General features: G+C 44.3%; 1 protein-coding gene across 1 annotated transcript; it reads right to left on the bottom strand.

The window, feature by feature from the left end:
- Positions 1 to 2,346: 2,346 nt before the first annotated feature.
- On the bottom strand, positions 2,347 to 26,250 carry nuak1b (NUAK family, SNF1-like kinase, 1b). The gene is made up of 7 exons (XM_072672374.1): positions 24,950 to 26,250; positions 15,893 to 16,013; positions 11,485 to 11,636; positions 9,987 to 10,052; positions 9,472 to 9,591; positions 7,709 to 7,841; positions 2,347 to 7,328 (listed from the first exon to the last, which is right to left on the bottom strand). Exons 1-7 carry the CDS (start codon positions 25,202 to 25,204, stop codon positions 6,277 to 6,279), a joined length of 1,899 nt encoding a protein of 632 aa, XP_072528475.1. The 5' UTR covers positions 25,205 to 26,250; the 3' UTR covers positions 2,347 to 6,276.
- Between the last annotated feature and the right edge of the window lie 1,215 nt (positions 26,251 to 27,465).

Below are 27,465 nucleotides of genomic sequence, written 5' to 3' on the forward strand. Positions count from 1 at the left end.
ATTAGCCTCCACCTCGGCTCTGGACACACTGGTCAGAGCTAGTTTGGAACCAAAGAATCAAGTGCAGTTCTCCCGCTGGTAGAACAGAGCGTTTTCACAAGTTTCATTTTTAGCCAGGAAGAGTAGAGATGGTGTGGGAGTAAAGCTAATTCTTCCCAAATGGATATAATGGAATATCTTTGTCATTGCGTAAGAGGGCCCAAGGCCGCAAGCATTTGGACAGTCTCCTATAGTGCACCTCACTTATCTCCTATAGTAACCCAACATTTTGGCAGCATGGACAAAACCGACAGAATATAAACATTTTATGGAAGGTTGGATCCTTTTTTGACATAACTAACTCCTTCTGTTCCACCTTAAATAATGCAACAGTTATGTTCTGCCGTTATAATGTACTTAATGTTAACTATGGCACTATTTAAGGTGGAATTAGATTAAGATGGTTTGGATTAGAAGCCAACTTTCGCCTAATTTTGGCTATTAACTGATAACGTCACCGCAATTATCAGTTGAAATAAAACTCTTTGTTGTTGTGTTCACCCAACAAATGTTCAAATGTTTAGGGTACTTTTCGAAAAAGGCAGCAGCTGAGAATCTTTTACCTACAAGATTCTTACAGGACGCCAGAGGGCACCCTGCTACAACAAAATCAAGGATCGGAACTGGATCATGCTTTAAAAGTCAATACCCAGCCCATAAAAAAATGCCTGGATTAGCCCCGATCCCGATTCACTGGATCAGATCGGAACATTCCTATCGTTTACTCGTTTTATTCATTTTCTTGGTTTCGCTCTTGAGGTCCATTTACACCGGTTATGTGGGTTTATGGGTCGAAAGCAGTCTTAATAATTTAGTCATTTCTTACATGATAAACTGAAAGCAGGCCGTTCTCACCTTACTTGTCATATATGGAGTGTGAACAGTACATAGACAGTTCAGTAGATCTCCACTCAAGTATATTTGTGAGAAAAGGCATCAAGTTTTTACTCAGTTACAGTTTGACCATTGCGCTGTCTTTTGCACTGTACATTACCAACATTCTTGATGCTCTTATCCAGGGTGACTTACAGTTGAATCATGGCACACAGGTAGGTGAATGTAGCGTTAGGAGTCTTCCCAAAAAACTCTTATTGGTGTAGTGCGGTGTGTTAGCCCAGCCGGGGAACTGAGCCCTAATCTGCGACAAAGTCAGCAGTGTTGTTTCCCATCACGCTACATCAACAGTACTTCCTTCTGTTTTGAAATTGAGCTTTACTACTTTACTACTTAGGCCAATACATTCCCAAAGGAGAATAATGTAACCTAACAAACTTCAGTTTCTAAGCGGAGAGATGCTGGAGGTTCCTGTGCAGCTCTATGGATCCTGTTACTACTTCTTATGCAGTATTTTACTTGAATATGGATTTTGTAAGATATTATAATATAGCTGTACACTTCCTTCTCTGCTAAATGTAAGGCATGTAGTCATGAGAGTGAGGAACTGACACGTGGGCCCATTTTAATAGAGGTTTCAGGGGTTAAGGCAGGTTTGTGGAACACAATAAAGCTGACCTTACATCAGCACGAGTGAATGCAGTCTCTTAATCCACAGTTAGAAGGTCATTACGCTGTTCAGGGATTGGTTCTGCTAACACAGCCAGGCCTGTTGGACTCTCTTTCTCTTTCTCTCTCTCTCTCTCTCTCTCCTTCTGGCCGAGCGTCGTGCTGCTCGTGCTGCACGAGCCAGAAGTGTTCTCCTGCTCCTCTGCACAGGGCTCCAGAGAGCCGCAGCAGGCCAGCCGCCCACTCCTCCACCCGCTGCTGCAAATGTGGATCGAATTAAAGTCAGCCCAGGCCAGCACCCCCCCACCCCCCACCCGCAACCAACCAACTGCTGACTCCTCCTTCCAACAGTGGCCTGATCCTTCTCCTTTCTTTCTTTCTTTCCTTCTTTCTTCTTTTCTACATGCCATTTTTACAGTCCTCCTCACGTTGGCTTTTCCTGCTTTACAGAAAACAAGCCAGTGTTTCACTTCCAGTTGTTTAAAATGGCCAACTAAAGGCCTGGGAGTGTGAAAGGTGTGTGTGTGTTATGGATCTTTGGAACATACAGTTTTGTAATTTGCACTGTTGAGATTGAAACAGAGGCAACCAAAGGTTTTCCCTTCAAAGTGAACAAGGTTTAAGAACATGTTGTTGATGCGTGAAACCCTTCTCTCTGTTGTTTTCTGGCATGCTCTTAACTTTCACCATTTCTTCTTGTGAGCTGCGTTTCTAACACAAGTACTAGTGACGAAAGTCGCGTAGTATTAGATTTTACTTTCAACAACAAAAGAAAGAAACAAAAAAGCTCAGAGATACAAAAGCTTCTTTTGAAATGATCCATTTATTGAACTGGTTTTACAGTGGCTTGGTTTTGCCATACATAAGAAACGCTGAGCAACTGAACTCTTTCAGCTTTACCATCTAAAACAGGCTTCAGCACCTCAGACAAACAGTCAACCAATGCCTGTAGAACACAATGACATAACTGCAGCCCATGCTCTCGCTCTCTTCCTCCCTTACTCTCTCGCTGCCCTTTCATGTAATCGTGACTCATATCTAAACACGCTCCCACACAGTCTTAGACGAGGCATGGAGTGGCGTTACATCAAGCAAAATGGCTTCACCACCAATAAATAGAGTATAAAAACACAACTGTTATAATTGTCATTATCAAAAAAATGAAACATGATCATAAAAGATAGCAAAGGCACTGAAACAAAAACCACCTCGGCAGTCCAGGTTTTTAAAAATCAATTAAGGCAAATAAAGAAAACGATTATTGTGGCGCTGGCCGACAATAGTAATGAATCGTAACAAAAATAATCAAAAATAATACTTAAATAACATAATAATACTATCTTATTTTTAATTGTCAATAACAATATCCAGTCAAGTTTTCCTATAAGTAGACTTTCTGCTAACTAACAGATATGCACCAGTTAATTCCAGTTCGGCAGAAGGCGTGTGTGGAGCTCATCGAATCGTCGACGTTCGTCCTTTCTTTGCAACCACTGTGTGGTGAAGGTGAACTGTGTGCTGACCAACCATGGCAGCACAATGGCACTTTACGGTGATTCTTAGTGGTTCCTCCAGCAGAGTTCACCAGCAATGCAGAGACTAATAAGCCTGAGCTGAACCTCAATGTGGGATTAAACCACTTGCGGCCTTTCAGAGGGCATCTTTGGAATGGCAGCCCTAGGATGAACGAGCTGCTACAGCCTCTCTGCTGTGTAGGTGAGAAGTCCCCTAGCTTATGGTACCTCTACTAGGCTGTTGAACCCTGCACATGTCCACTATCTGTTTATCGCTGTGTCAGTCAGCACTGGGACGAGGGACTGCATGAATGCTGATCTAGGATCAATTCCTCTCACATACCAGTGGCTTTGATTACCGTGTATGAACAGGAAGAAGCTGGCCTCCTTTTAAGACCAGCACTCTTACTAAGCGTCAGATGTTTCGGCCCCCGGTTGGATATGTGAGCGCCACATTCACGCTTCTGCCATAAAATAATAATAAAAAAAAACAAAATAAAATAAAATGATAAAAGATTCAATATTTTGGAGAATCAAAAACTGAAGCATAATAAAAACAAAATACTAACATAGTATAATTTTTTCACTGTGAATCCAGTTGACAATACAATGCAATACAAAAATGCAATACAATACGATACACAAAGGGTGTCTCATTTTTCGCAGTACCCAGGACCTCTGCTGCACAAACTGCCTTCATATGTTGCACAGATGTTGGTCGGTTTGTTGTTTTGGGGACTCAATACGTGGTTTGGGGGATTTATCTATTGCAGCGCTTCTTCTGCTTTTCACTGTAATAGATGATGATGGTGCTTTGCTGGGGGGTGCACAAACAGGAACTGTGAACCAATCTTCTCTACATTTAAACAACGTTTAGACACTGAGAACTATAAAACAAACACACTTTCCACTTACTTTCTGAATTTCTACCTACCTCATCGTGCTACGTCAACACTTACAGTCGTCTTTCTTAACATGCAGCGGGATTAAAAGCTGCCACCTCCGTTTCCAGTAAATCATTCACCAGACCAGCTTACTGGAAACGCATCATACCTAACATTCGTACCTACCACTATTCACACACTTCTCTAAATCTTTCTATCCGTCCGACATCTACACTCGCTTACCTTCTACAACAAACTCTAGGCATAAACTCAGTACCACATTAAGGCTATGTTAACGGGCATACTATCTCTGATCTAAGATTAAAAGCAATGATGAGAGTACACCCAGCAGACATGCTCACGTGGGGCTCAAATGGGCCAGGCATGGGCTCTGAGTGGGTTTGTACATGCGTTTTTACTTGGCCCCACAGCCCACCTTAATCTCAAATGGGTCCCATCTAGGCCCTGCATGCAGTGCACAACCCAGATGGCAAAACCTGATGCTTAACGTGGAACCCAAGGACAAAACTTTCTGGTTCCCAGTTAGGCCACCCATACAGGCCCCACATGGACATGTTAGCATGTTAGGCCCTACTCATTTAAGTATATAATACAGCAAAGCACCTCTACATTCAACCCAGGACAAGTTCTAGTACAAACATGCCACCGCAGCCTTTGGAATTTACCGGATCATCACTGTTTTGAAAACAATCATGTTTACCTACTTTTTTTTTTTAATCCTCTGTGGGGTCAGCGCTCCAAAGATCACAGCAAACCGAATGACAGAAAAAAAAGATTTAGTGAACTGTGATCAGTGAGTCCTCATAACTGTCAATCAGTGAGTCGAAGTTTTCCCTGCCGGACACAACAGCCCTGGATATACACAAGTAGTGACTTCAGCGGGGGGAAAAAAACAGTGGAAATGTCTAAACTGCCTGTTTTAGCCTGTTACATTCCTCAGAACTGAGAGTGCGTCTGAAAGTGCTACCTACTTGTTTAAAAAAAAAAGAAAAAAGGCCTGCTAACGTGAAGATGTCCAGAGGGCTTAAAAAGCAATTCAGTTCAATCAAAAAACCCACACAGGCACAAACCCAGAGAGGAAAACAATGCATAAGCACCCGTCCAAGAGTCAGTCACACACAGGCAGGCCTTTTGAAGCCTTTGAGGATAAGACCTTAGACAGGGCAGCAGAACAGACAGAAACAAAGTCATTGTGTGAAGGATTCAGAGAGGTCGGAATGGGTTAGGAGCTTTAGAAGCTGCCCTTTCATCTTCACGTAGGATCAGCGCCTGCCACTGAATCGTCAATCTTTAAGTAAAGTCACTGAAAGCCTTGCAAAGACCAGAGGTTTGATGGCTTGAGCCAACATTACCAACGTGGCCGGTGGTAAACGTGCCAATAGAAAAGGCCTTGTACTCTTGAGGTCCTGGGTCTCCCAACATTCAATACAAAATAGAACAGCACATCTGGTGATGGCTCCAACTGCCATCTCTCTCCACATTTCGTTTCAGGAAATGACATACATAATTTCATATGAATAAAAAAAGGCACTTTCTACATATTCCCATACAAATGAGTCTAGATATAATACCTGTAAGAGAGTTTGTCATCATATATATATATATATATATATATATATATATATATATATATATATATATATATATATGCATGAGAACTCATGTCTCGTGTATGCGGTCTGATTATTACTAATTAAACAGCATAATAATTATATATGTCAGTTCCATTTGGGTTAAAGGAGAGACTGAGATTCCCGCTCTTCCAGTACAGCCAGACCACACCAGTTCTGTATCGCTAACTCTACGCAAAATATTAATAAATAATTGACACTGACAGTTCTTTTTGAGCAAGACCCTGGTTTTCTTTTTTCATTTTTTTACAGGAAGTAAAGATCACAACATGTGCTCTGTGTGAGTTTTAAGGTGCTTTTGTAAACTCAGCTTGGCTCTCGTTCGTCTTTCGTCTTCAGAGCCTTCCACTGTGTGGTGTCTATGTGTGATTCTAACTCACCTTCTGCTTGAACATGTAAACATTTGAACTCAGCACTGGTGTTTGTGAGGGTCGAGAGCAGGCTGGAGTAACTAACTACTACTTGACCTACTACTTGAACACTTACTATACTAAGCTCGTATCGGTGTGACTTGTGTGTGTTCGGTGGTGTATAAACCCAATTCGATCTGTTCAGTCTCCTGATCAGATTATCCCAGCATAACACTGGTCGTCAGAGATACACGAAGCAAATCACACCCTCACGCTTTCCCCTCTGCCACCCTCCATCACACTCTCTTTCTCTCACAAAATCTTCTATTTCTCTCTACGACAGGTTGCTGCTGATGTCCAGGGCTTGCTGGTACACCTGAGTCATGTCATCCAGGTCTCCCAGCAGGGAGAAGCTGCTGTTGTCCCCAGGAGAGCCCTGTCCGTGCGCCCCTCGGCCAAATTTTCCTCCGTGGAGGGGCGGCGCCGCCTGGAGCCCTTTGAAGTTGGCCAGCTGGAGCAGGTTCTCCGCAGACACGCAGCCTCTGATGTTTGGCCGTGGGGCGATGGGAGGCCAGTCAACTCCGCTGAAGGAGCTGTTGGTCAGGACGCTGCTGTCTTCGCCCACAATGCTGGAGGGGCGGCTCTGGCTGCGCGACAAACCAGAGTCGCCAGATGGCGGTTCCCCAAGGACGCTCATGGAAGGCATGGCACTGTAGGTGGAATATTTGCCATTGCGCTTCAGAATGCCCTTCCTACCTACGGCGCGCTTCGGTGGCGAGCTGGCGATAAGCGGAGTTATACTCCCACCTAGCAGGTCGGAGGACTCGCTGCGCTCTGGAGAAGAATAGTACCCTGATTCACGTTGCTGACTGTTCTTCAAGATGCCCTTCTTCGGCAGGATGGGCACCATCTTAGCTGGAGAGCCTCCCGTCAGAGCTGGCTCCTCCTCCTCTTGTCCGGCCGCAGACCCCGACTCCCTCTCTGCTTCTTTTGTCGCGGGCACCAGCTCGATGTCCTCCAGGCTGGGAGAGTGCTGCTCTTCTGCTGGCCGTGTCTTCAGAATGCCTTTCGGTCTCTTCAGGCCCAGGTTGTCTTCGCCGTTGCAGTGAGGCATCCCTCCATCGTTCTCTTTCTTGGACTTTTTCAGTCGCTGGCGGACCAGCTGGAGCGGCTCGGGCCGAGCGCCTTTGGTGCCTCGTGGCTCTGTCCGACTCTGCCAGTCAATGAGGCGAGCCAGCATGGGAGATCCGGTGTCACGTTGGGTCTCGCAGTCGCAGACACTGCTTTTCCAGCCCCAGTTCACCCACCAGTGATTTGCGATGTCCTCCACTGTGGCTCGCCTATCTGGGTTCACCATCAGCATCCAGCGAATCAGACCCCGTGCATCTGGAAAAGCATGCGGTTATGTACACTTTAGGATAATTCATTTATCAGCTACAGTAATTGTAGACTGAAGCCAAATAGCATGCATTGACCACCAGCACAAGAACACACCATAAATATGTCCATATATTAAATCATTAAATTAAAGCAGGGAGCATCTAATTAACCCAGAAACACAAGGATTTGGATTGCTGGCGGCCCATGGCCTAATCTGTCACACCTCTTTGCCAAAAATACAAAAAAACAAAGCACTTCCAACATAATAATTTCATAGAACAAGGCAAAACTGTGTCTAATTTAAGTGAATACATGGATAATGGCATTTTCCTCATCTCTCTATACCGCAAAGGCATCCAATGGATCTTTAAAGAACAGTTCTGTACCTGATGATTGGGTGGGTTCTCTGTATTCTCCATTGCTGATTTGGCGGATAAGGTTCTTGTGGTCTCCCCCATCGAATGGCATTGTACCGTAGACCAGAGTATAGAGCAGCACTCCTAGCGCCCAGCTATCCACCTGCAGGGAAGAGATAACACTGGCATTTGCTGACTCTGGACAATACGCAGTATAAAAGACTGCAGAAAAAAATCCCACACTCCACACTGCCTAAGAGAAACAGACACGCTCAAGATAAGATACCACTTGAGGGCCAAAAGACTCCTCTGGTCATGCATGCATGGCCAGGTCTTTTTGTGTTATTGCTTTTGGCATGGTGGCTGCTGTACAATAGCCCTCTTGTCCTCTTTTCCTGTGACAGCCAGACTAAGTGTCAGCACGCAGTGAATCAGTGCACTTCTCAGGTAAGGAGCGGTTATGTTATCAGTCAATTCGTGCTGCTTTTTGGACCTTCGGTTATGTAAGTTTCTCAGCACACACAGAGCAACTTACATAAGGCCTACAGCCCCACTGGAGGAGCATGGAAGAGCAGCTAGAAGGTACAAGGGGCTAATGGAAGCAGATGGCAGCTTTGAGATTCTTATACGCACAAACTCCTCATTAAACAAACCATCTCACAAAGGCTTGCCAGGTCCTGTATGGGTGTTGGGTCACAGGAAATCAGATAGCAAGTCTTGAGTGATTAGACTTCCTCACAAATTGTTTTGCTCAAGGCCTTCCTCTCATCGGACAGAGAATGAAGAGATTCTGATCATGACAAGGTGACACAGCCATTGTGTGTGCTATTTATTCCTCTTGCTGGCTGTAATTTGTGGGTTTTCCCATAAGAGTACTGTAATTTTGATTACAATCTCTCAGTTGCTGTATTTTTTTTTGTACCCAAAGGAAAATTGCAGCAAATTAAAGCAAATTGAAAGCCTCTGCTTTTGAGTCTAAAAATATGGCCTGCACTTGTTATAGAACACTCAACTGCCACAGTCTGGCATTTTGGAAACGCCTAACGATTCCTTTGTAAACAGAACAGAACGTGTGTAGCCAGACTCTCTCTTTCTCTTTACCTACCACAAAAATGGACAAAGGACAGAGAGAAAACTCTCCTTGCCAGTGGATCTCTAAAAAAAACATCTCTTACAGTTTTCAAATCTCTTTTCAAATCAGTCATAGCTTTTAGCATGAGACGATTATCATCACCACAACAGGGGGACTCTTGTCATTGATTAGCACTCAGAGACACACCGCATCCAAAATAGTTAAGAGAGAGGATGTAGTTGATTCTAGTTCAGTAACTGATGATTCTGGAACACTAACTGGAAGACTTGCTTATATTAGACCAACAGGGGGAGAGTGAGGGTCTGCTTTGTGGGTCTGATCCGAGGCAGGATAATCCTATCAAAGTGCAGCATAATGCTTCAGTAACTCTCTTTGTCTGCCTCATCACACATACACACACACACCCTCAGAAAGGAAGAGCCTAGAGATTAGTGAAGCTCTCTCCAGTGATGTACCATATCAGTAACACAAGGCTTGCCTACATTTTAAATTGGTCGTATGCATTTTGCAGGAGGATTTTATCTTGTAAAGGTGTAGTAATAAAACACTATGAAACCATTACACCTTTACACTATAAAGACTGAGAGATGTAGATGTATCATTTTGTTTTTTGGTACTTGCCTCATTTGTAAGCTCCTTAAAGAACAAGTGTCTGCCTAATAAATGAACGTAAATATAGTGTAAATGCAAAATGTCTTACCTCAGGGCCCCGATAAGGTCTTCCATTAACAATCTCTGGAGATGCATACAGTGGGCTGCCACAGAATGTCTGCAAGAGCTTGTCCTTGTGGTACAGGTTGGACAGCCCAAAATCAGCAATCTGCTCAGACAGAGAGGGCAAAAATATTTGAAAATGTGTAAAACAGTGTAAATCAGGTGTCATACATTCCTCACGCATTGTAATTACATCTAGTCAGGATAAATCATCCTAAATCTAGCCAATATATGTAATATGTCATTTTTAGATTGTGCCCAAATTATTTAGCTTATTTCTGAATAGTTTTACTAGTAAATCAATTAAAATTCTCATTATGTTGGCATATTATACTGCTTGCTTACTTAGCGGCACATGCTAAATTATCCGCCAATACGTTGAGACAGTTTCCCTTGGTTACGATGTACTTTTGCTTTCATAGGGCAGATGCAACTACATTATTCACTTAAGAGAAAAGACTAAGCTATCTAAACAAATGAAAAAATGAATGAGTTTATCACCTTTATATTACAGTTCTCATCCAGTAGCACATTTTCCAGTTTCAGATCCCTATGCACCACTCCATTCTGGGAAAGAAAACATTGGCTTATAGTTATAATTTGAATATTTTCACTGATGCGTTTGCCTAAACAGTCCTGACTACACTTGGTCTTAAGTGCCTACTCCCTCCAGCAACAGCAGTAGCAGATGTTAAAAGCTGGGATTAAACCCATGACCCCTTGGTTCTTAGCCAAGTTCTTGAACCCATAACCCACCGCTACCCAGCTACGAGAAGTCCTGCACTGGAACCACAGGCAAAGATAATGAGGGATTATTCGATGTTCTAACAGCTAAAGCATGTAGCTAAGTAAATACTACAAGCTTCTTGGACAACACCACGCTCTTATATCTACTGAGGTCATAGGCAACATATTGAGATCAACCAACAAACATCTGCGCCATAAACGCACATCTGTAATTACAGACTAGCACGAGTTGTGTTCTCACACCGGCTCTGGATTAAAACTCAGCTGTATCATTAGCGTTTCTTTTAAAGCGGCAATTAACATGTGGGAAGCAGGGCCAGAAGCACAGCCGTTGGAGATTAGGATCGCGAGTTCCGTCGCAGTCGAGTTCATTAGCGATGTGGCTATGCACAGTGCAACTTGGGACGGCACAAAAGGGGAACACATGTTCAGCGCACTTCCAATCCGAGCAGATGGGCCAAGAGACGGGGGCTAAGCATGGCACGTCCTGTGTCATCTCAGCCCCACCTACAAGTGCGAGTGTGCCAGCGCTGATGCCCAGAGTGGTGATGATAGTGACTCAGTCCCACCCTAATCATCGAAGGTCAGCACTGAGCTTCTCCAGCCAGGGAAATGACATCACTCCTCTCTCAGCTGTAGATGTCAATGTCAATAGTGCAGCCCACCCAGTGTTGCGTCTGTGTGGGACCTGGCTCTGAACTGAATGCGGTGGAAGGGAAGGAGCCACTGCTGGAGGTCTTAGCCTATGCGCACAGTGGAAATGGGGGGAGAGATCTGATCCGTGGAGGGAAACAATAATGAAAGACCGGACAGAAAGACAAAAGCGGAAAGATCCCAGAGACTGCTTACAGGCAGAATGTTTGCAGTACGTGTGGCCTGCTCCATTCTCCCTTGCTTTGGGCAAACCACCAAATGAGGACATGCTCTATGACAGACTAGCATATTACTCTGCTGAAAGCTAAGCCAAACGACTAAACGCACGACTCAGAAAGTGAAGCTGCTTCCCATCAGGCTGTCACTCGGAGATTCCTCCTGAATGTGAGCGGGCCAAAGACAACATGCTCACAGAGCTGACGTATTCTACGTGTGCGCATCTCCGAGTTTTATTAAGTAAGTACACGTGCTGCTGCGAACAAAAGCCCGAGTATACAACAGAGGTCACGAGGCAGGGCGGGGGAAGAGCAGGGGGAAGGCAGAACAGGAAGATGAAGAAGAAGGCGGTGGAAGGTTAGGGGCATCTATGTTATGGTACCTTATGGCAGTAGTGCACAGCAGAGACAATCTGCCTGAAGAAGTGTCGTGTCTCTCTCTCCGTCAGACGCCGCCGCTCACTGATGTAGTCATACAGCTCCCCCTTACTGGCGTACTCCATCACGATCACAATCTTGTCCTTATTCTCAAACACTGCAACACACAACAGGCAGGAGATATTTCAGTTAAAAAGAAACAACATTTGCCTAAATAAAAGGCAGTAAACCTCTGATCTACCCGCCCTGTATTTCTCTGGATGTGCTCACACAGCATGTCATGTAATAAGTATATGGTGCGTAGCATCTGACAAACGTTCAGATGGACAGAAGTACAGCCACAGCTGCGGCAGCAATCTTCAAAACAAGGCCCACAGTCAAAAATATCAAATCTACCAACCTCCCAAGTTTTACTTGAGGTCAAAACAAAAAAAGAAAAATGAGAGACATTCAAAACTCAACAGACATATGAAAATAAAGAGAAAGCAAATATTCTGGACAGGGCAGCTCACAGAGTTCATAGGGTCATGGCTTAAACCACTAATGAGTATGAGACTCAGGGTAAAGCCAGAGACCAGCTCGTGGTGTAACGACAACAAACACAGCAAATTACAGTGAAACGCTGCGATTTCTGCAGGCAGCAGAATGCGGTTGTTTCTGTCCCAAAATCCCCAAATCTGCTTTTAAGAAGCACCCCGCCCAGCGGTGTGCCCCAGCAGGCTGAGCCTGTCACCCGTCCAGGGAGAGAAGCACGTCCTGGCACTCTACTAAAGCTTGCATCCATCCACCCACTCCACGCCTCACATGCCTCCAGAGTCTTAGAGCAAGAGTCAGCGAAAATCCAATTTAGCACAAATGTAGATAATCAGCCTAGACACAGTTTTGCTTTCTTAGCTTTACACTACAGCTATGACGCTAATGTAGCTAACACTTACAGCTCACCAATTAACATTATGCAATGTGTATTCCTACATCACTGCAAGTTTGCCTCAAACTGCTGAACTGTTGGGTAATCACAAATTCACAGTATGAATTAATGCTGGATAAAAATACATCAAATAGATACGTCTGTATTTTGTCTAGACCTTTGTCCACTTTTATAGATGTGTTACACAGTCTCACAGTAGATCAGATCATAAACCACATAAGGAGGCTTATTGTTACTACAATAAAGCTTGGATTGAAGTCCCGCATCTCATCTCTGTGTGTGATGATTTAAGCACTGTGCAGCTTTTTCCAAACGAAACGTCCAAAGCAGGAAGTGTTTGGCTTTCTGGGATTGTGCGAATGCAGCAGAAAGAGACAGCACAGGAACAGAAGGCTGTTAGGAAAGAGAACACGGTGCCACTGTTCCTTTTGCAGTAAATCATGCACTTCTCACCATGTCGTGGAATACAGCAGGCTGCTGTTAGCTTCCACAGCACAGCTGTAAGAAACTGTTTGCATGTTGATGAGGGGTCACGATTCAAGGCCAAAGCACTGATTGCGTCTCCAAATAAGCCACTTGTCAGTTTTTTCACGTACCCCTTTTCTTACTCATTATATAACGCAGAGTGTGGCTGGTGGTTTTTAGCAAGGTTGTGGCAAGGACAAAAAGGTAAGAGCTACACGGGGTGCAGCATGGCGCTTAAGATCTGGTTTTGCACCTTAGTTTACCCAGATCACTACACTTCCAGAGGAAAGGTGCATATTTATAACTTTTTAAATAGAAAAATATGATAATGGTCTGGGATTAAGGCAGGGTGTAAGGACACCCAAAACTTGAGTGCATCAACCCAGTGATAGTTTGGTGCCTACTTTCTGGGAGTCATGCTCTTCAGGCTTCTATGAGTGATGGTAGGTGTCTTTTACGGTCTTTTAGCCTGAACTGTGTCTCAGACTGTGCAACAAATATTCCATAAACCCGAGACACACAAAGCCTTCTTATCTAAATAGGCCATTGCTGCTTTATCGCTGGCATTAGCAGGCTTCATGTTTATCTATTTGAGGTCAGGGTGCATTGCCATAACTGCATGGGAGTGTGAGGCACAGAACACTTTGCTGGAATGAAAGTGCAATGGAATGTTCAGTGTTTGACCTCCAGCCTCCTTACTTGTTTCCCACTCTGCAACCCTGCAGGGGCACGAATGCATGGCCGGGGACTCTTCAAAGGTTCACAACTCCTCTTTATAAGTCTCTTTAAAACACCCTTCTGATCCTGACTGACTGTGAATTGTGCTAAAATCATCCTCTGTGGTTCCCTTGGGACGGAAGCTTTGCGTCTGGAGGTGCGCCCAGTCCATGACCTGGCATGACATGGGGAGACTTTTCAGCTGTCTCATTCGTGTGTGTGTGTATGCACGCATGTTCATTAACTGTAACCTCTGACCCTGTATCCCCACCTCTCTCAACTCCATGGGAGATAATTAGCCAGATTACATAACCTTGGCTAGCGGAGGGCTGCTGAGCTCCACTCGCTCGTCACTCTGCCCCTTTGTTCAGCTGCTCTACTTACAGCGCTGCAATTACTGTGCATTGTTCATGTGCCACTCACTCCTTTCAGGCTCCATAACACTTACGCGCAGCTCCAGACTGGGTAGCAGAGCTATAATTAGCACTACAGGAGCGTGCGCTGAACCCAAGTAGTGCAGACACCTCTCTCTGGGTTGGTGCAAGTGTTGGAAGTGCTGAAGTTTTAGACAAGAAAACTTTAGCTGGAGCTTCTAGACAAAGAGACTGGAGGGGAGAAAGGAATGAGCGAGGCTCTTGGCTGGCGCTGCACTGTAAATAAGATTGTCTTATGAATTATGCTCATGAGTGACAAGCATTAGCTAGTGTGCATGTGTGCTAGTGGGCTAGGTTGTGATTAGTAGGGAATTCCCCATTCGCACTCTGCATCTGGATCAGCTTTGCCTCACACATGCACTTAATGGTTGACATGGGTGTTGCCGGATATACGTTTCGGTGTGTCTATACATCTACAGATATTTTGGTAGGAGGCCAACCCACAACAGTAAACACAGTTTTAACAAGATACACCAGAAACCACATGGCTTTTGACAAAAAAAAGCCCAAGCAGCCAGACTCTAGAGGCTCGTTTGGGGGGGTGTTTTCTCCTAATCATCATTTCAGACTCTGGGCCAGGCCAACCACAACTGGGGCTGAGTTATGACACCATGCAGAAGCATATATAGTTCCTCTTCAGATGTGCACCACTTAATAAATACAGTCTCTGTGTAGAATCTGCAGAAAATGGCAAAGTCAGCTAATGCGGTGTGTGCCCAAGGCCTGACGTGGCGCAGTAACACCCATACTGCAAAGAGAGTAAAATGGAAAAAAGCACAGACAGACAGACATAACAGTGAAGTGCCATTAAAGCACCACAGATCACGCCCTTAAGATTCCCAACATCGGTCCTGGAACACCCCTGCCCTGCATTTTTTGGTCATTTCCCCTACTCTAGCACACTTTATCCAACTGTAAAGTTAATTAACATTTCCATCCTGAGGATAAGTGAGTTGCCTAGAGCAATGGAAGCGCTCAAAATGTGCAGGGAACGGTTAGAAACCACTGCCCCAAGGTAAGAAACACACCGGCTATTATTCAGAGGCACTCCTTTGTTTATTTTTATCCGAGACCCAATGACCCATGCGGCTTAAGTATGCGCATATTAGCGCACTGGAAACAGAAAAAAGAAGCAGTACTGTACGGCACTGTATCAGCAATTCATTATTAGCGAAAAGGAGGTCATTACTTATTCATTGGAAAATGATGTTTAATTCATTGCCAAGTCACAGACACTTTAGTGCATTCGAGCGAGAGGCAGAAAGCCCCTCTCCCTCCGAGAAGCGAGTCTGCTTCCCAGCTGCTCTGTCTGAAACCACCAGCAGATGTCTGGCCTCAACATCAAGAAGATGGAAGGGAAAAAAGAAGAGACCCCTTAGATGTGTGGAAAGTTGCCCACAGACACCCCACTTCTGCACACACAAAGGCACAGGCATCTGCCTCCAAACACATACATGCACACACACCCTCCACCACACACACATTTCCAAAAGTACACACAGCCAGACAGATGATTAATAACATCCAGGAGGAGTGATGGCTGACATCTACCAGTGACATCTTCACTGTGAAACTTTCCATCACGCCACACACACACAACACAGGATGCACAGAAACTGGCACACGGACAGGAGAGATTCATGACATAGTGTCATACAAAAGAAGAAGGTGAATTTATGAGGCACACTTAAGCAGTACAGATTTTCAAAGTGTGTGTGCAGTTATGAGGAAAAGTATTATGGATATGTGATATGTTAACCATTGAAAATAAAAACTTGGATGCAGAAGTGGATGCATACATAGACAGAGAGGTAGATGGATGGGCGGCTGGACAGATGAACAGACAAATGATTGTGAAGACAGACAAACCTTCATATATAGAGATAATGTGGGGATGTCTGAGCGACGACATGATCTCAATCTCCCGACGGATGTGAACCATATCCTGCTCATCCTTGATCTTTTCCTTCCTGATTGACTTTATTGCAACCTGCAGGGATGAAATAGAGGAAGAGATTTAGCCCATAACTTAGCCATCAAGCTGCACAAAGGCCATTACATAACTTTTTCACTGATCTGCCTTGAGACAATGGTTGACAGTCTCAATGTGGATACACATGAATACAACAGATTACATCAACAAAGAACACAGACTTTCTAAAGCAGTGACATGGGTGTCTACCTCAGTCCGAGAGTCTCCAACATTCTGCAGCTTTTGTTCATGTGCCCTGTAAGTTTAACTCTGCAAGTATATCAGTTCTGAGCATGGAAACTTCACACTTGATGCCCCTAAGTAGCTGCCTAACGCCGTCCGTTTGCTCAGGCATTGGTGCAGCCTCATCAATGCCCTCAGCCAATTTTCTTTTTATGATCACTTTTGGCAAATTGTTCTGCCTCTTTGTGCTCAGTGTGTCCAGAGTGGGATATGTGGGACAAGGAGGCCAAAGGTGGTGGTTTCCTAATTATCATGTCGCTAACTGAAAGAATCTGGACGTTGTTATTTGCATTCTGTCAGAATTATGATGAATGAACTACTAGAAATGCTCCAAAGTGACTAATAATACAATCTTTTTGCACTGACTTCCATTGGAGGTTAAGACACAGAGTCACTCAAATTCACAAGTTCACAAACCTACAAATAGGATTTGCTGTGTAGTAGCAAATGCAAGGGTGCTGCCAGGGATGTTGGGCCCCATGAAAAGATATTGCACTGTGCCCCACAACTAACAAATCTACCAAAATAAATTTTTAGGACTTCAAATGGCAGTGTTTACATGCAAATAGATATGAAGCAAAACCAAAGAAATGAATAATCACCGAAAATGAACATGAAATAAAAATACGTTTTACATATTGTAAGTCTTAATAAATGTCCAGCAGTGTAGATGGTACCCTAACTCCTTAAACTGCAGTTTTATTATTTAGTCCTTGATCCTAACATTCATTATTTAGTAACTAATATGACTTATTCCGTTTCAAAACTAACATACAAGTTCTTAGAAAAGTTAAAAACTGATGCCTCACAGCTAAGCCCCTAGGTTTTACACAGCGAGAAATTCAAACCACCCTGCCTAACCTCGGCTGAAGCTCGGAGACAGAGGAATGGGCCTGATCCAGCAAGCTCAGCCCTTAAGAGGAAGGCCTATAGTTCAAACCTGGCCATTTCACACACTCACTGTGTCATTTCCAAGCCTCCTTAAAGAGAAAATTAAGGTGTTCTGGTTGGGAACGAGCATGGCACAGGGTGCAGTAATTGAGGCCCTCTCTGTGACTTTACTCTGCTGTTGAGGACAATGAGGATTGGTGAATGCTTTCTCACTGAGACTTAGGACTCAAGACAGATTCCCCTCTAATTGATGGATCAGGTTGCAATGCAGAGAACAGATACCACATGTTCCAATGGCTAGGGAGCATATAGACTCCCTGCTTCTGCATGTACATGTTTCCCCAAGCTCAAGTAAAGATTTTCTAGATGAATTAGCATTAACGTAAGGGTATAATGTCCAGAATTTACATCCCTGACGCAGTGTAATAAAGTTAAGGCCCTGTGAACAGTCTGTAATCCTGGGAGGGCTCCAGTTCTCCATCATTTTAAAATGATCTCATTGCTTTTGACCTCCAACATTTGATCAGCGTGACATATTTTCTTAGCAAATTCAATATCCGAATACTTTACAGTGGATTCGTTTGTTAAAGAAATGCATCTTAATGGCATCATGTAAATGCACCTACAGCAGAGCGTCTCTGGGGTAATCAGAGAGGAAAGTCTTGGGTTATTGAATCTCTCGCCCGCATACTGGAGAGGACAGGTTAGGGAATACAGGTAGTGTAGGAGTCAGATAAATCAAACTTCTCTGAGTCTGGTTACGGGGTTTAGTTTCACATTTCATGTCTTGATGAATAAGAATCTATGGATGAGGAAGCTGAAACTAGAACAGCAAGCTTGCTCTTAGATATTCAATACACACTGGCCCTCAGCTAGTAGTGGAAAGCTCTGTCTTTATATTTTAAGCTCTGAAAGGTGGAGGGGGGAGAGCTCTGACTGATGGGTGATATCATTTGGGAAAAGGAAGTGCTGGCGGGGATTTCCGGCCTATCTTGCACTCCCACCCATGTGCTCCGTGACCATTTTTAGAGCTGACGGAACAGTGTGAAGTGGAATTAAAAACGTTTACAGGGAGAAAGGATATCCTATTCGAGCTTCAAAACCAGGAGGCTTTTCTTTCGTCATAGGAAAACTGACTGTTCTCTGAAAGGGATGTTACCTCCCAAAACTTTCCAAAATGCACATTTAATAGTGAACGACTGAAGCACTTGAATTGATGAATCCAACTGCTTAACCCTTAAATGTTTGGAAACACTTACACCTTGTCCTGTTAGTTTTGGAGTAACTTTAGTCGGCCTTGTTGGTTTAGTGAAACAATGGAAACGCCACAGTTCTTTCATCACGTCTTTCTCCTTGCTGCCACCATATATTGCCTAGCCTGTATAATAGACTTGAAGTTAGGTTAGGCAGTGAGGAACACGTATCAGCTTTCAATGTGCATTTTTAAAAGAGCAACATACTGTCTGAGTGCCTTGATGTTCATCACTGTGGCACAAAAACACAAAAACGGAACTGCAATCTTCCCAAAGGATCGACCCTTGCTTAATTAAACATTGAACTGGTGAAGATCTCCTCTTCAGTCTCTACAACTTCACCAGATCAGAACTCGGAGCTTCAGCGTAGTCACTCGAAACCTCCCAGAATTCTTTGCTTTTACTGCACATACTGTAAGTATAGAACTTAATGACACAGTATAAGTTCTGCCAATCTGTCTTTGCTGCAAGTCTGTCGGTGAATCATCTCTTCTGCTCTAATGATAGGATGGGAAGACAGACAACTGTAGCCTTTGCCAAAGGAGGAGCCCAGCGCACCAGAGTGCCGCTTTCCTCCGAGAAAAACGAAAACCACATGCCTCGCAGAGCCGAAGGTAAATTATCCAGCACATCCCTATAAGGAAACCCGACCGGAATGGCTCAAAACTTGATTACGTGGAATAAAAAAGTATAAATAAATACATAAATGGGGCCCATTCTCTGCACGCTCGGTTGAAATCCTGCAAAATCTTAAGGTCTTTATTGGTAAGCCACAGTGAACTGTTTTCCATTACCTCATGAAGTTTATCTACAGCTCAGGTATGTGCCTCCTGCCAGCCTCACAAAAAGAGAGTAGGAATGCGAAGGATCCAGAGGGGCCCAGTGTGGATACTGCTCCTATAGCACCAATTCCACTTCAATATAATCAAATCAAGTTTTTTTACTGTAAAAGAGCTGTAGTCTTGAATATTGGCATTGGATGGATGGTCATATTTTACTGATATTCTAAGCCAATAACTGCTTATGTATTTATTGTATTCTGGAAGCAGAGAAAGTTTATAATATAATATAATATCCCATTTAAATATCACTATTCTATTGTTATTTTATTACTGTACTCCCCTATATAAATGTTATCTGTATCAGTATTGGCATATGTGCTCATATAATATATCAGATCTCTGCATCAGCCCAGCCTTGGTATTCCAAAAAGAGACAGCTGATGCCAGCTAGTTAGTGTTAGTTAATAAATCCAGACCATATTATTGCAAACATTAAGATTAAAAGAGCTCAAATAATACTATAAATCTTGGACAAATGAATGGTCTAATGGAACAAGGACACTCTTGTGACGGGCTTTCAGTCACTGTCAGTCCAAGCAAACTACACACATTGGTATAATAAGGCCTCCAGGTATTATTGACACAAAAACAGAAAACGGACCAAAAGCTACATATATTTAGTTTGCTATAAGTGAGAGAGAGAGAGAGAGAGAGAGAGAGAGAGAAAATCAAAAAAGCAAATCCAGGAGGTTCTTCCTATCTAAAAACGAGATAGAGATTCACATGATGCTGAAATTCAGTTAAAAAAAGCCTGCTACCAATCCACTGTGAGGAACCTGAGGAACCTGTGCCTACAGCAAGTCCAACAGCCTGAAAAAGAATACATTATCAAAACATCCGGACCAGACTAGGACTTTAATGGACACCAGTCCTTTCCCCTGTCTTTTAGGATCCAAGTCTAGTCAACTAATGTAACTCCACCACTTAGCTATCCAAACCTTATGTCCTCCATTCCAGGCAATTGTTTAAGCATCCCACATCCTAGCTTCTGCTCTCCACCAGTAAATCTCAGCACGCATGTGCGTGTTTACAGTTAGTTAGCTCTGTCTGCCATGGCTTAGTGGATAAGCCTGAGAGCTGTTAGAGTAGTTACAGTTATTTGCTGTCTATTAAGTGCCCTGTGCGTTGCCCTGGGATGGTCATGATGATGATGATGATGATTTTGATAGAGTACACTGGTACTAAATCAGCGCTAATGGCAATCCAGGGCCTGCCTGCTGCTCTTCTCCTTCTTAAGCCCTCCACAGGATATGAATTTTCCATGGCATTTTCATTTCCTGTTTAAGATGGCCTTTCATGTGTCACTATCTGCCTTCAGTCAGACTGTCACCACAACCTTTTCTTTTCTTTCTCTTACACACACACACACACACAGAGCCAGTCATCGTCTGCACACCACTAAAAGGCATGCAGTCGCAGGGAAGGTTCACACGATTGAGTGTGAACACACTCGTGAAACTTTGGAAATGTACATAAACCATACACTCATGCACATATACATATGCAAACCCACCCTCTGTCATATCCACTATCTCTTCCAGAACCTCCTTGACCTTCTTGCAGTTTCCATTAAATACAGAGAGCAAGAGAGACAGAGAGAGAGGGGGAGGGCCATGAAAAAAAGAGCGAGAGGGAGAGAGAGAGAGAGAGAGAGAGAGAGGGAGAGCTGGTAAAGTAATGTAAGAAACATTGCATAACAGTCTCTGTCTCTCCTCTATCTGTGTGCAGGAGGGAGCGCAGCATGCCTGTAGGCCAGGGGTTATGGGCTTATGGTACCAGTCTGAGCAAAAGCCTGCACACACTCACTACGACACCGCCTGCACTAGGTGTGGGCGATATGAAAAATCGTATCCTGATACTTAAAACCATTTGTACCATAAACAATATTCATCGCATGATTCTGACACGCGGACAAAACGTCAGTAACAGACTTTACTTCCTAGCCTGGTAACTTGCGCTGCCTGACACGCTGCGAGTGCTCTGACAAGAGCTCGACGAAGTGCTTATGACGAAGAATATGCTTTGTGATGGTATAAGCTGTGTTTTCTCATTTGGGGCAGTTTGCTGTGGTTATCTTTACCTCTGACAGGCCAGCATAACACGCCATAACGGTAGCAAACAGATCAGCTACTTAGCGTGCTTCAATTGTCAAATGCTGCTAGAGACATTAGTATTAGGCACATATAGTATAATTAACAGGGTTGTTAAGATTTTGTATAGACATACATATGTAAACAGTTATGCTCATGCTTGCGAATTGTTATCTATTATCAACCTGGAAGTATGTGTGTGTGTGTGTGTGTGTGTGTGTGTGTGTGTGTGTGTGTGTGTATAAACTTATGAATAGGGTGAATGAATGGTTCTCATTTACCATTCTTCATGCAAACCACTGCCACCAATTAGTACTGGGAATGGTTCCAAACCATCCATGGATCCATACCAATACTAATACAGTGGCTTTGATACTGATGAGGTAGGATTCTTGTATGATATGCTGGAAATGTTCCATTTGAGAACTTTTATTTATAAGACCCAACCCAATCTGGGCCCAGGTTCAGAAAGTGGGCCCATTGCGTGTGCGGCGTAATGCTGATTCCACACTTTAAGAATCATTTTTTTGCTAAGATGCTTTTAGGGAACGCAGATTTGTGCATTATGAATTTAAAGCTCTCTAGAATCATTTTTGACACAAAATATTACATATATGTAAATAACATGTGCATCATTCTGCCCCTAGTGCTCATAGGATGTAAATGTTAACATATTAGAATAAACAAACAAACACAAGGTACATGGTTGTTTTCACAGTATCCTAAAAAGAGCAATGACGTGTTTAGCAATAGTGCTCCTGCTGAAGGTAAGGGTGGACAATATGATGGTATACTGATATCCTGTCACAATATTTTTGAGGATAGTGTGGATATGTCAGTACTTAGTAGTAGTGACCTTATGACTACCTGTTTTATTAAGAAAGAACCCAATTTGTCCTTTTTAACTGAAACAAGTGCAGTCTGTGAAACAATTAATTAAAATAAATTGTACTCAGTGTTAAATAGTAGGTAAATATGTCACTGCTGGTGCATTCGGTCTGTTGTAGCTTCAGAAAACCTCAGAAAACAACACTGTGATATGCATCACCTACGATAAATTGCGAGTGTCAGCCAGCAGCACTTTTTGTCTTACTGATACGTGATCCAGTCCGCCACTGAGGTCATACAGGGCTATGGGCATAGTCTTTTAAAAGAAGCACAAGTTTTATCTCTATGAATCTCACAAGAAATAAACATTTATGTAAGAAGCAAATGAGACATAAATGATGCGAGTGATTCTCACATGCATAAAGACTTCAGTGAGAACCAATGAGTTGTTCGATTCCTCCCTTTCAATGCAAAGCTGTAAGGGTTTTAGGGTGCTTTCCCAAATCCATTGCCATTGCCTACTTTCATGTTAGGTAACAATGTTGCAGGTAAGGATGGCGACAGTAATGTTCTGAGAGGACGTGACTGAGTCAAGGTTGCACAGAGAGTTGTGAAGTTACAAGCTATATGAAGTGGAAGGTCAGTGACAAAGGCGCCAGCAGCCGCAGGAGACTCCTAGGATTCACACCAGCAACCCTCCAGCATTTGGGGTGGAGCCTTTAAACTCTGAGCCACTGAAACTACATTGTGGCTGTAGCATCTCGAAAAGCCTAGCTCTTCTGTTAGGCTGAGGCACTTTAAGGAGACCTCTGTCCCTGAGAGAGATAACACAGGAATGTAGGACGGTAAGTAAGCACTGTTAAACAAATAACTCCTGATCTGGACAACAGCGCGCACACTGACACACACACACACACACACAAACAATACAACACTCTGATTTTGTTGATTTTGAGTTTTGTTACCTCAGGCAACAGTATGACAACAAGACGTCCAACATACTAGTTGACCTTGAAATTCATGTAAAAGCTAAAAACACTAGTATGTGTGTGTGTGTGTGTGTGTGTGCAAAATACAGATGTAATTCTTTGCCACAGCTAACATTCATACTCCAACTCAACAACTGAATGTCAACAGGACATGCAGACAGCCAAGGATGTGTTTGTGTACATCTCTCTCTCTCTCTCTCTCTCTCTCTCTCTTTCTCTTTCTCTCTCTCTCTATCCAGAGTGCTCCTTTATTTTTAGCTTCATTATCCAATAGTCACACTCCCTTTCACCAGCTGGACATAAACTTGAATCTGGCACTGGGCCCGAAACATACTACAGCCCATGTGTGTGTGTGTTTGTGTTTGTTCCTGTGTCTGTTGGTCTGGGTGGGTGGTGTATAAGCAAACACAGCTCTGTGCCAGACAGCACTCTGGGCGTGTTGCATTTTAAACGAATGGCAAGGACTGCGCAACTCACACAATCATAAAAGTTCAGGGGGCTCCCAGTGGATCTGGTATTGCTACAGTGTCATAACATACCACATCAGTGATTCGTGTTGCTATGGAAACATGTGTCGTCCATGGTCTCCTAACCACATATACCCACCCGCAGGGAAAGACCAGACTTTCATTAATGCGCAATACAGTCCATGGTAAGGGGTGACTGAGTATATGGCGTATGCGTATGGTTTTGGGTGTGTGCATATGTATGTGTGTGTGTGTGTAAATGAGAGAGTGGGAAAGAGCTGCACTGGTGTGCGTGCAGTTCTGCTTATGATTATGACACCCCACCTAGAAACATGATGTCATCTTTCTCAACTTTATGGCTGCCTTTATCTCTTATTCTCGCTCTGTGCCTTCATCTGCTGTCTTCTTGTTTACTCCATAATAATGTGTGTGTGTGTACGTGTATTTGACCTTCTGTGAAATAAGGCTGCATCTAAAGAGGGATCTGGAACACTCACACACATACCAGCAGACAGAGCAGATCAGGATTCTCCGACTGGCCCCCCTCTCACACACGTAAAAAAAATCCCCCTCTCTGCTCAGAGCCTCACTGGGGGTCAAGTGCTGGAGCCAGGCTAAGGAACTGTGATCTAAGGTCATCAAAATAAGAAATAACCTGCACACGTCTGCCTGGCATCTCATTACTGATCGACTGGCCAGTCAGCTGCTGTGTTTGGAGGTGACCACGTCACTTGGACATTCCGCACAAGGCGCACCGTGCTTGACCCACATACCCTAAACACCTGCGATTTCAAAGGCCACGTCTGAGGGGGGCTACCATCTACCACATGGTACTGATATTAGTTTACTCGTGGGTCGTTTTCTATGCCATCATAACAGCAGCCTGTGACCTCTGCAACCTTGCAGCGCAGTCATGCATCATACCGTGGGCATTGGCCGCACCAGCATTATGTCGTGCGCGCGCGGCAATGCTCTGCCTAGCGTCCTCCGTCCCCATGGTTACATGTAGCGCTGCACGTGTAACGCTGTAGGTGTAACGCCGCAACCACACAGGCGCAGGGTGCGGATCGCTGTAACCTTGGAGACGGGGAGAGCGCGCACCCGCGCGTACATCCTTGACAAGAGTCCAGCCGCGCGCTGAGCACGAGAGGATTCCCATGAGGGGGAAACAGGCGCTCGAGCCAAACACAACACATTAGCCTCATCCAGCAGCTGCCGCTGTTCAGCTCACTGTGCGCCCGCTGCCTCGTGACTTCCATTTACTTTCACTTTAAATAAAAAATAAAATAAAAAAAAATGAAAGGCAAAAACAGAACGAGGTTAAAAACAACAACAGAGGCTGTGAGCTCACCTCCCTCCCAGAGTGCCTCTCGATAGCCTTCTTCACTTTGCCGTACGTGCCCCTCCCCAGCGTCTCCAGCAGCTCGTAGCGGTGCTTCAGGTTGTGCTTGTGGTGGTGCTTCTTCACGCCGGAGCTCCGCTTGCCCTCGGCCGGCGGCGGCGAGGGAGAGGGCGGCTGCACTGCGCCCGGCCTGCCCGCTGAGGACTGAAGCGCTTCGGCCAGAGAGCCGGCCTGCCGCTGAGGCGAGGCACAGGCGACATCCATCACCAGCAAGGAGACCAGTGATGAATCTCCCACTCGGTTAAACGTCTTTCTATAACTACCTCGTGTTGAAATATCAAAAATAATAGGTAATAATACTAATAGGCCTAATTATAGCATATATTTATATATCTATATCTATCTATATATATAAATAAATTAATAAATTACGACGGAACGTTTACTTATGTTAACATATAGGCTGCTGTATGATTGTCAGCGACCCCTCGCTTTCATATTAGACTGCTGTGAACTAATCTAGCTACCTATAGCCGGCTACGGTAGGTAGCTATCTATCTACGAGCTATTTTACTACACTAAAGAGGCACAGTACGAGCAGTGTGGGCTAATGGGTAAGAAAGGAGCGTTGTCGTAATGCGTAGAAACCGTGTATATGTTACAATGCATATTAAAACACAGCCGATCAGAGAGGGTGCGGAACCAGATTCGGACCAGATGCCGTGCACTAAAGAGAGCGCTCCCGTGTCCGCTATCTGAATCTCATGCCTCCTTTTTGCTGTAATTCGCCACAGACTCATGAGCTAGCTACACGTTAGCCCGAGAAACACACAACAGAAGTCTCCTCTCAGCGCAACGTTAACACGTCTCTCTCTCTCGCGCGCTCTCTCTCTCTCTCTCTCTCTCTCTGTCTCCCCCTCCGCTGTAATTAGACCATCTTTGTCATCTCTGTAGCCTACAACCTTTAAAATTCACCGAAAAACCGAAGCCATGGACAATAAAACAACAAACGAGTCAAAAACCTCAACCGTCATTGCTTCCCGAGAAAGCAGCGACGAAGCCGGCGGCGCGTGTCCCTCATTCTGTCCGCCGCTGCGGAGCGGCCTCGCTGAGCGGAGCTCCGGCCGAGGAGCGTGGGGTCCATGACCAGGAGACCAGGGGCTGTGGGTGGAGGAGCCGCGCCGTCTTCACTACTGCCATCATCTCTACGGACTCCTCTGTGCAGGCCGACTGTGTCTCTGTGTCTCTCTGTCTGTCTCTGTTCTGCTCAGGTCTGCAGAGGGAGACGCGTATAAGGAGTGCGAGGCAGGCTCGACCTGGAGGCGGGGCTACAGATGCAGACTATGGGGGCTTCCCCCTGTCGCACGATGGACAGCCTTCAGAGCAAGCCATTTAGAAGTACACTAAGTGGGTACTAATACATACAGCTTACTCAGTTGCATTCAGTCTATGGGGATTTCTTTAAGTGATACTTGTACTTCTTCGAAAATCAAATTGACACAAGCATGGACGTCCAGTTTGGGGCCACTCTGTCCTCACTTAAATTGACCCTTAAAAATAGACTGACGGATTCTCAGTCTGCGCTCATGTCTGTACTTGTGTTTCTGTGGTCATCAGTTGCAGCCCAAGTCCTGTTCTATTCAAAAGTTCACATCTAGCCGAGTACAGTCAGAATAAATGCCCGGATGTGTTCTTGTTCCCCCCATGTTATCAAGGATGCATCAGGACATGATTTGTGTGGACTTGTGTGAACAGCCAAATATCCCAGAATGCATTATGCACGCACCACGCTGCTGTCCCAATTGCAAAATGGCCGTACGGCATGCACCCATCCATCGGGAGCTCGTATTCATGAGTCAAACTCATCAAGTCAGTACACCAGTCTGAACGTGGCGTACTTCGCATTGGGAATCGCTGGGTAATACGCTGGTTACATTTCTAAAACCAAACCCAGATGCTAGTTATTTAGGTTATCTCCGTAGCCCCCAAAGTCATTTTTCTTTAGCCTACATTAAATGCTGTAACCATTAGTTGCTGGGTTTTTCAGTGAGCATCACACTAAACTTTCTCTCTACCAGTTAAGTTGATTTTAACATGAGGGAGGTGGAGTAATGTCATTTTACTGCAGGATATCTGTAAAATTTATGACCGATTTACACGGGATAAGAGATGGATGTGGGTCCTCGATTTACACACTGCCATCACCTCTTAAACCCCACTTATAGTAGTAATGAAATTATACTTTGAAAATCAGCTGCTACATGTTTATAACATATATGTTATAACAAGTATGTAGGCTATAGGCTATGCTAAACAGGGATGTGCCTAAAAGGCCTCTGAGGAGTTCTTTGACTTGTCTTCTGGATTCGGCACATACCTAAACAACCTGAGGTATCTGTGCTGTGCTGTAATCTTTACTGAAGTTGGAGCACACATGACTGACATGGCGTATTCGGACGGGACTAAAATCACTGAGAAGCTCTGGGGTAGTGTAATAATTACATTACCCAGTCTCCCCATGTAAA

Source organism: Salminus brasiliensis, chromosome 2 (genome assembly GCF_030463535.1).
Source record: "Salminus brasiliensis chromosome 2, fSalBra1.hap2, whole genome shotgun sequence".
Classification (NCBI taxonomy): domain Eukaryota; kingdom Metazoa; phylum Chordata; class Actinopteri; order Characiformes; family Bryconidae; genus Salminus; species Salminus brasiliensis.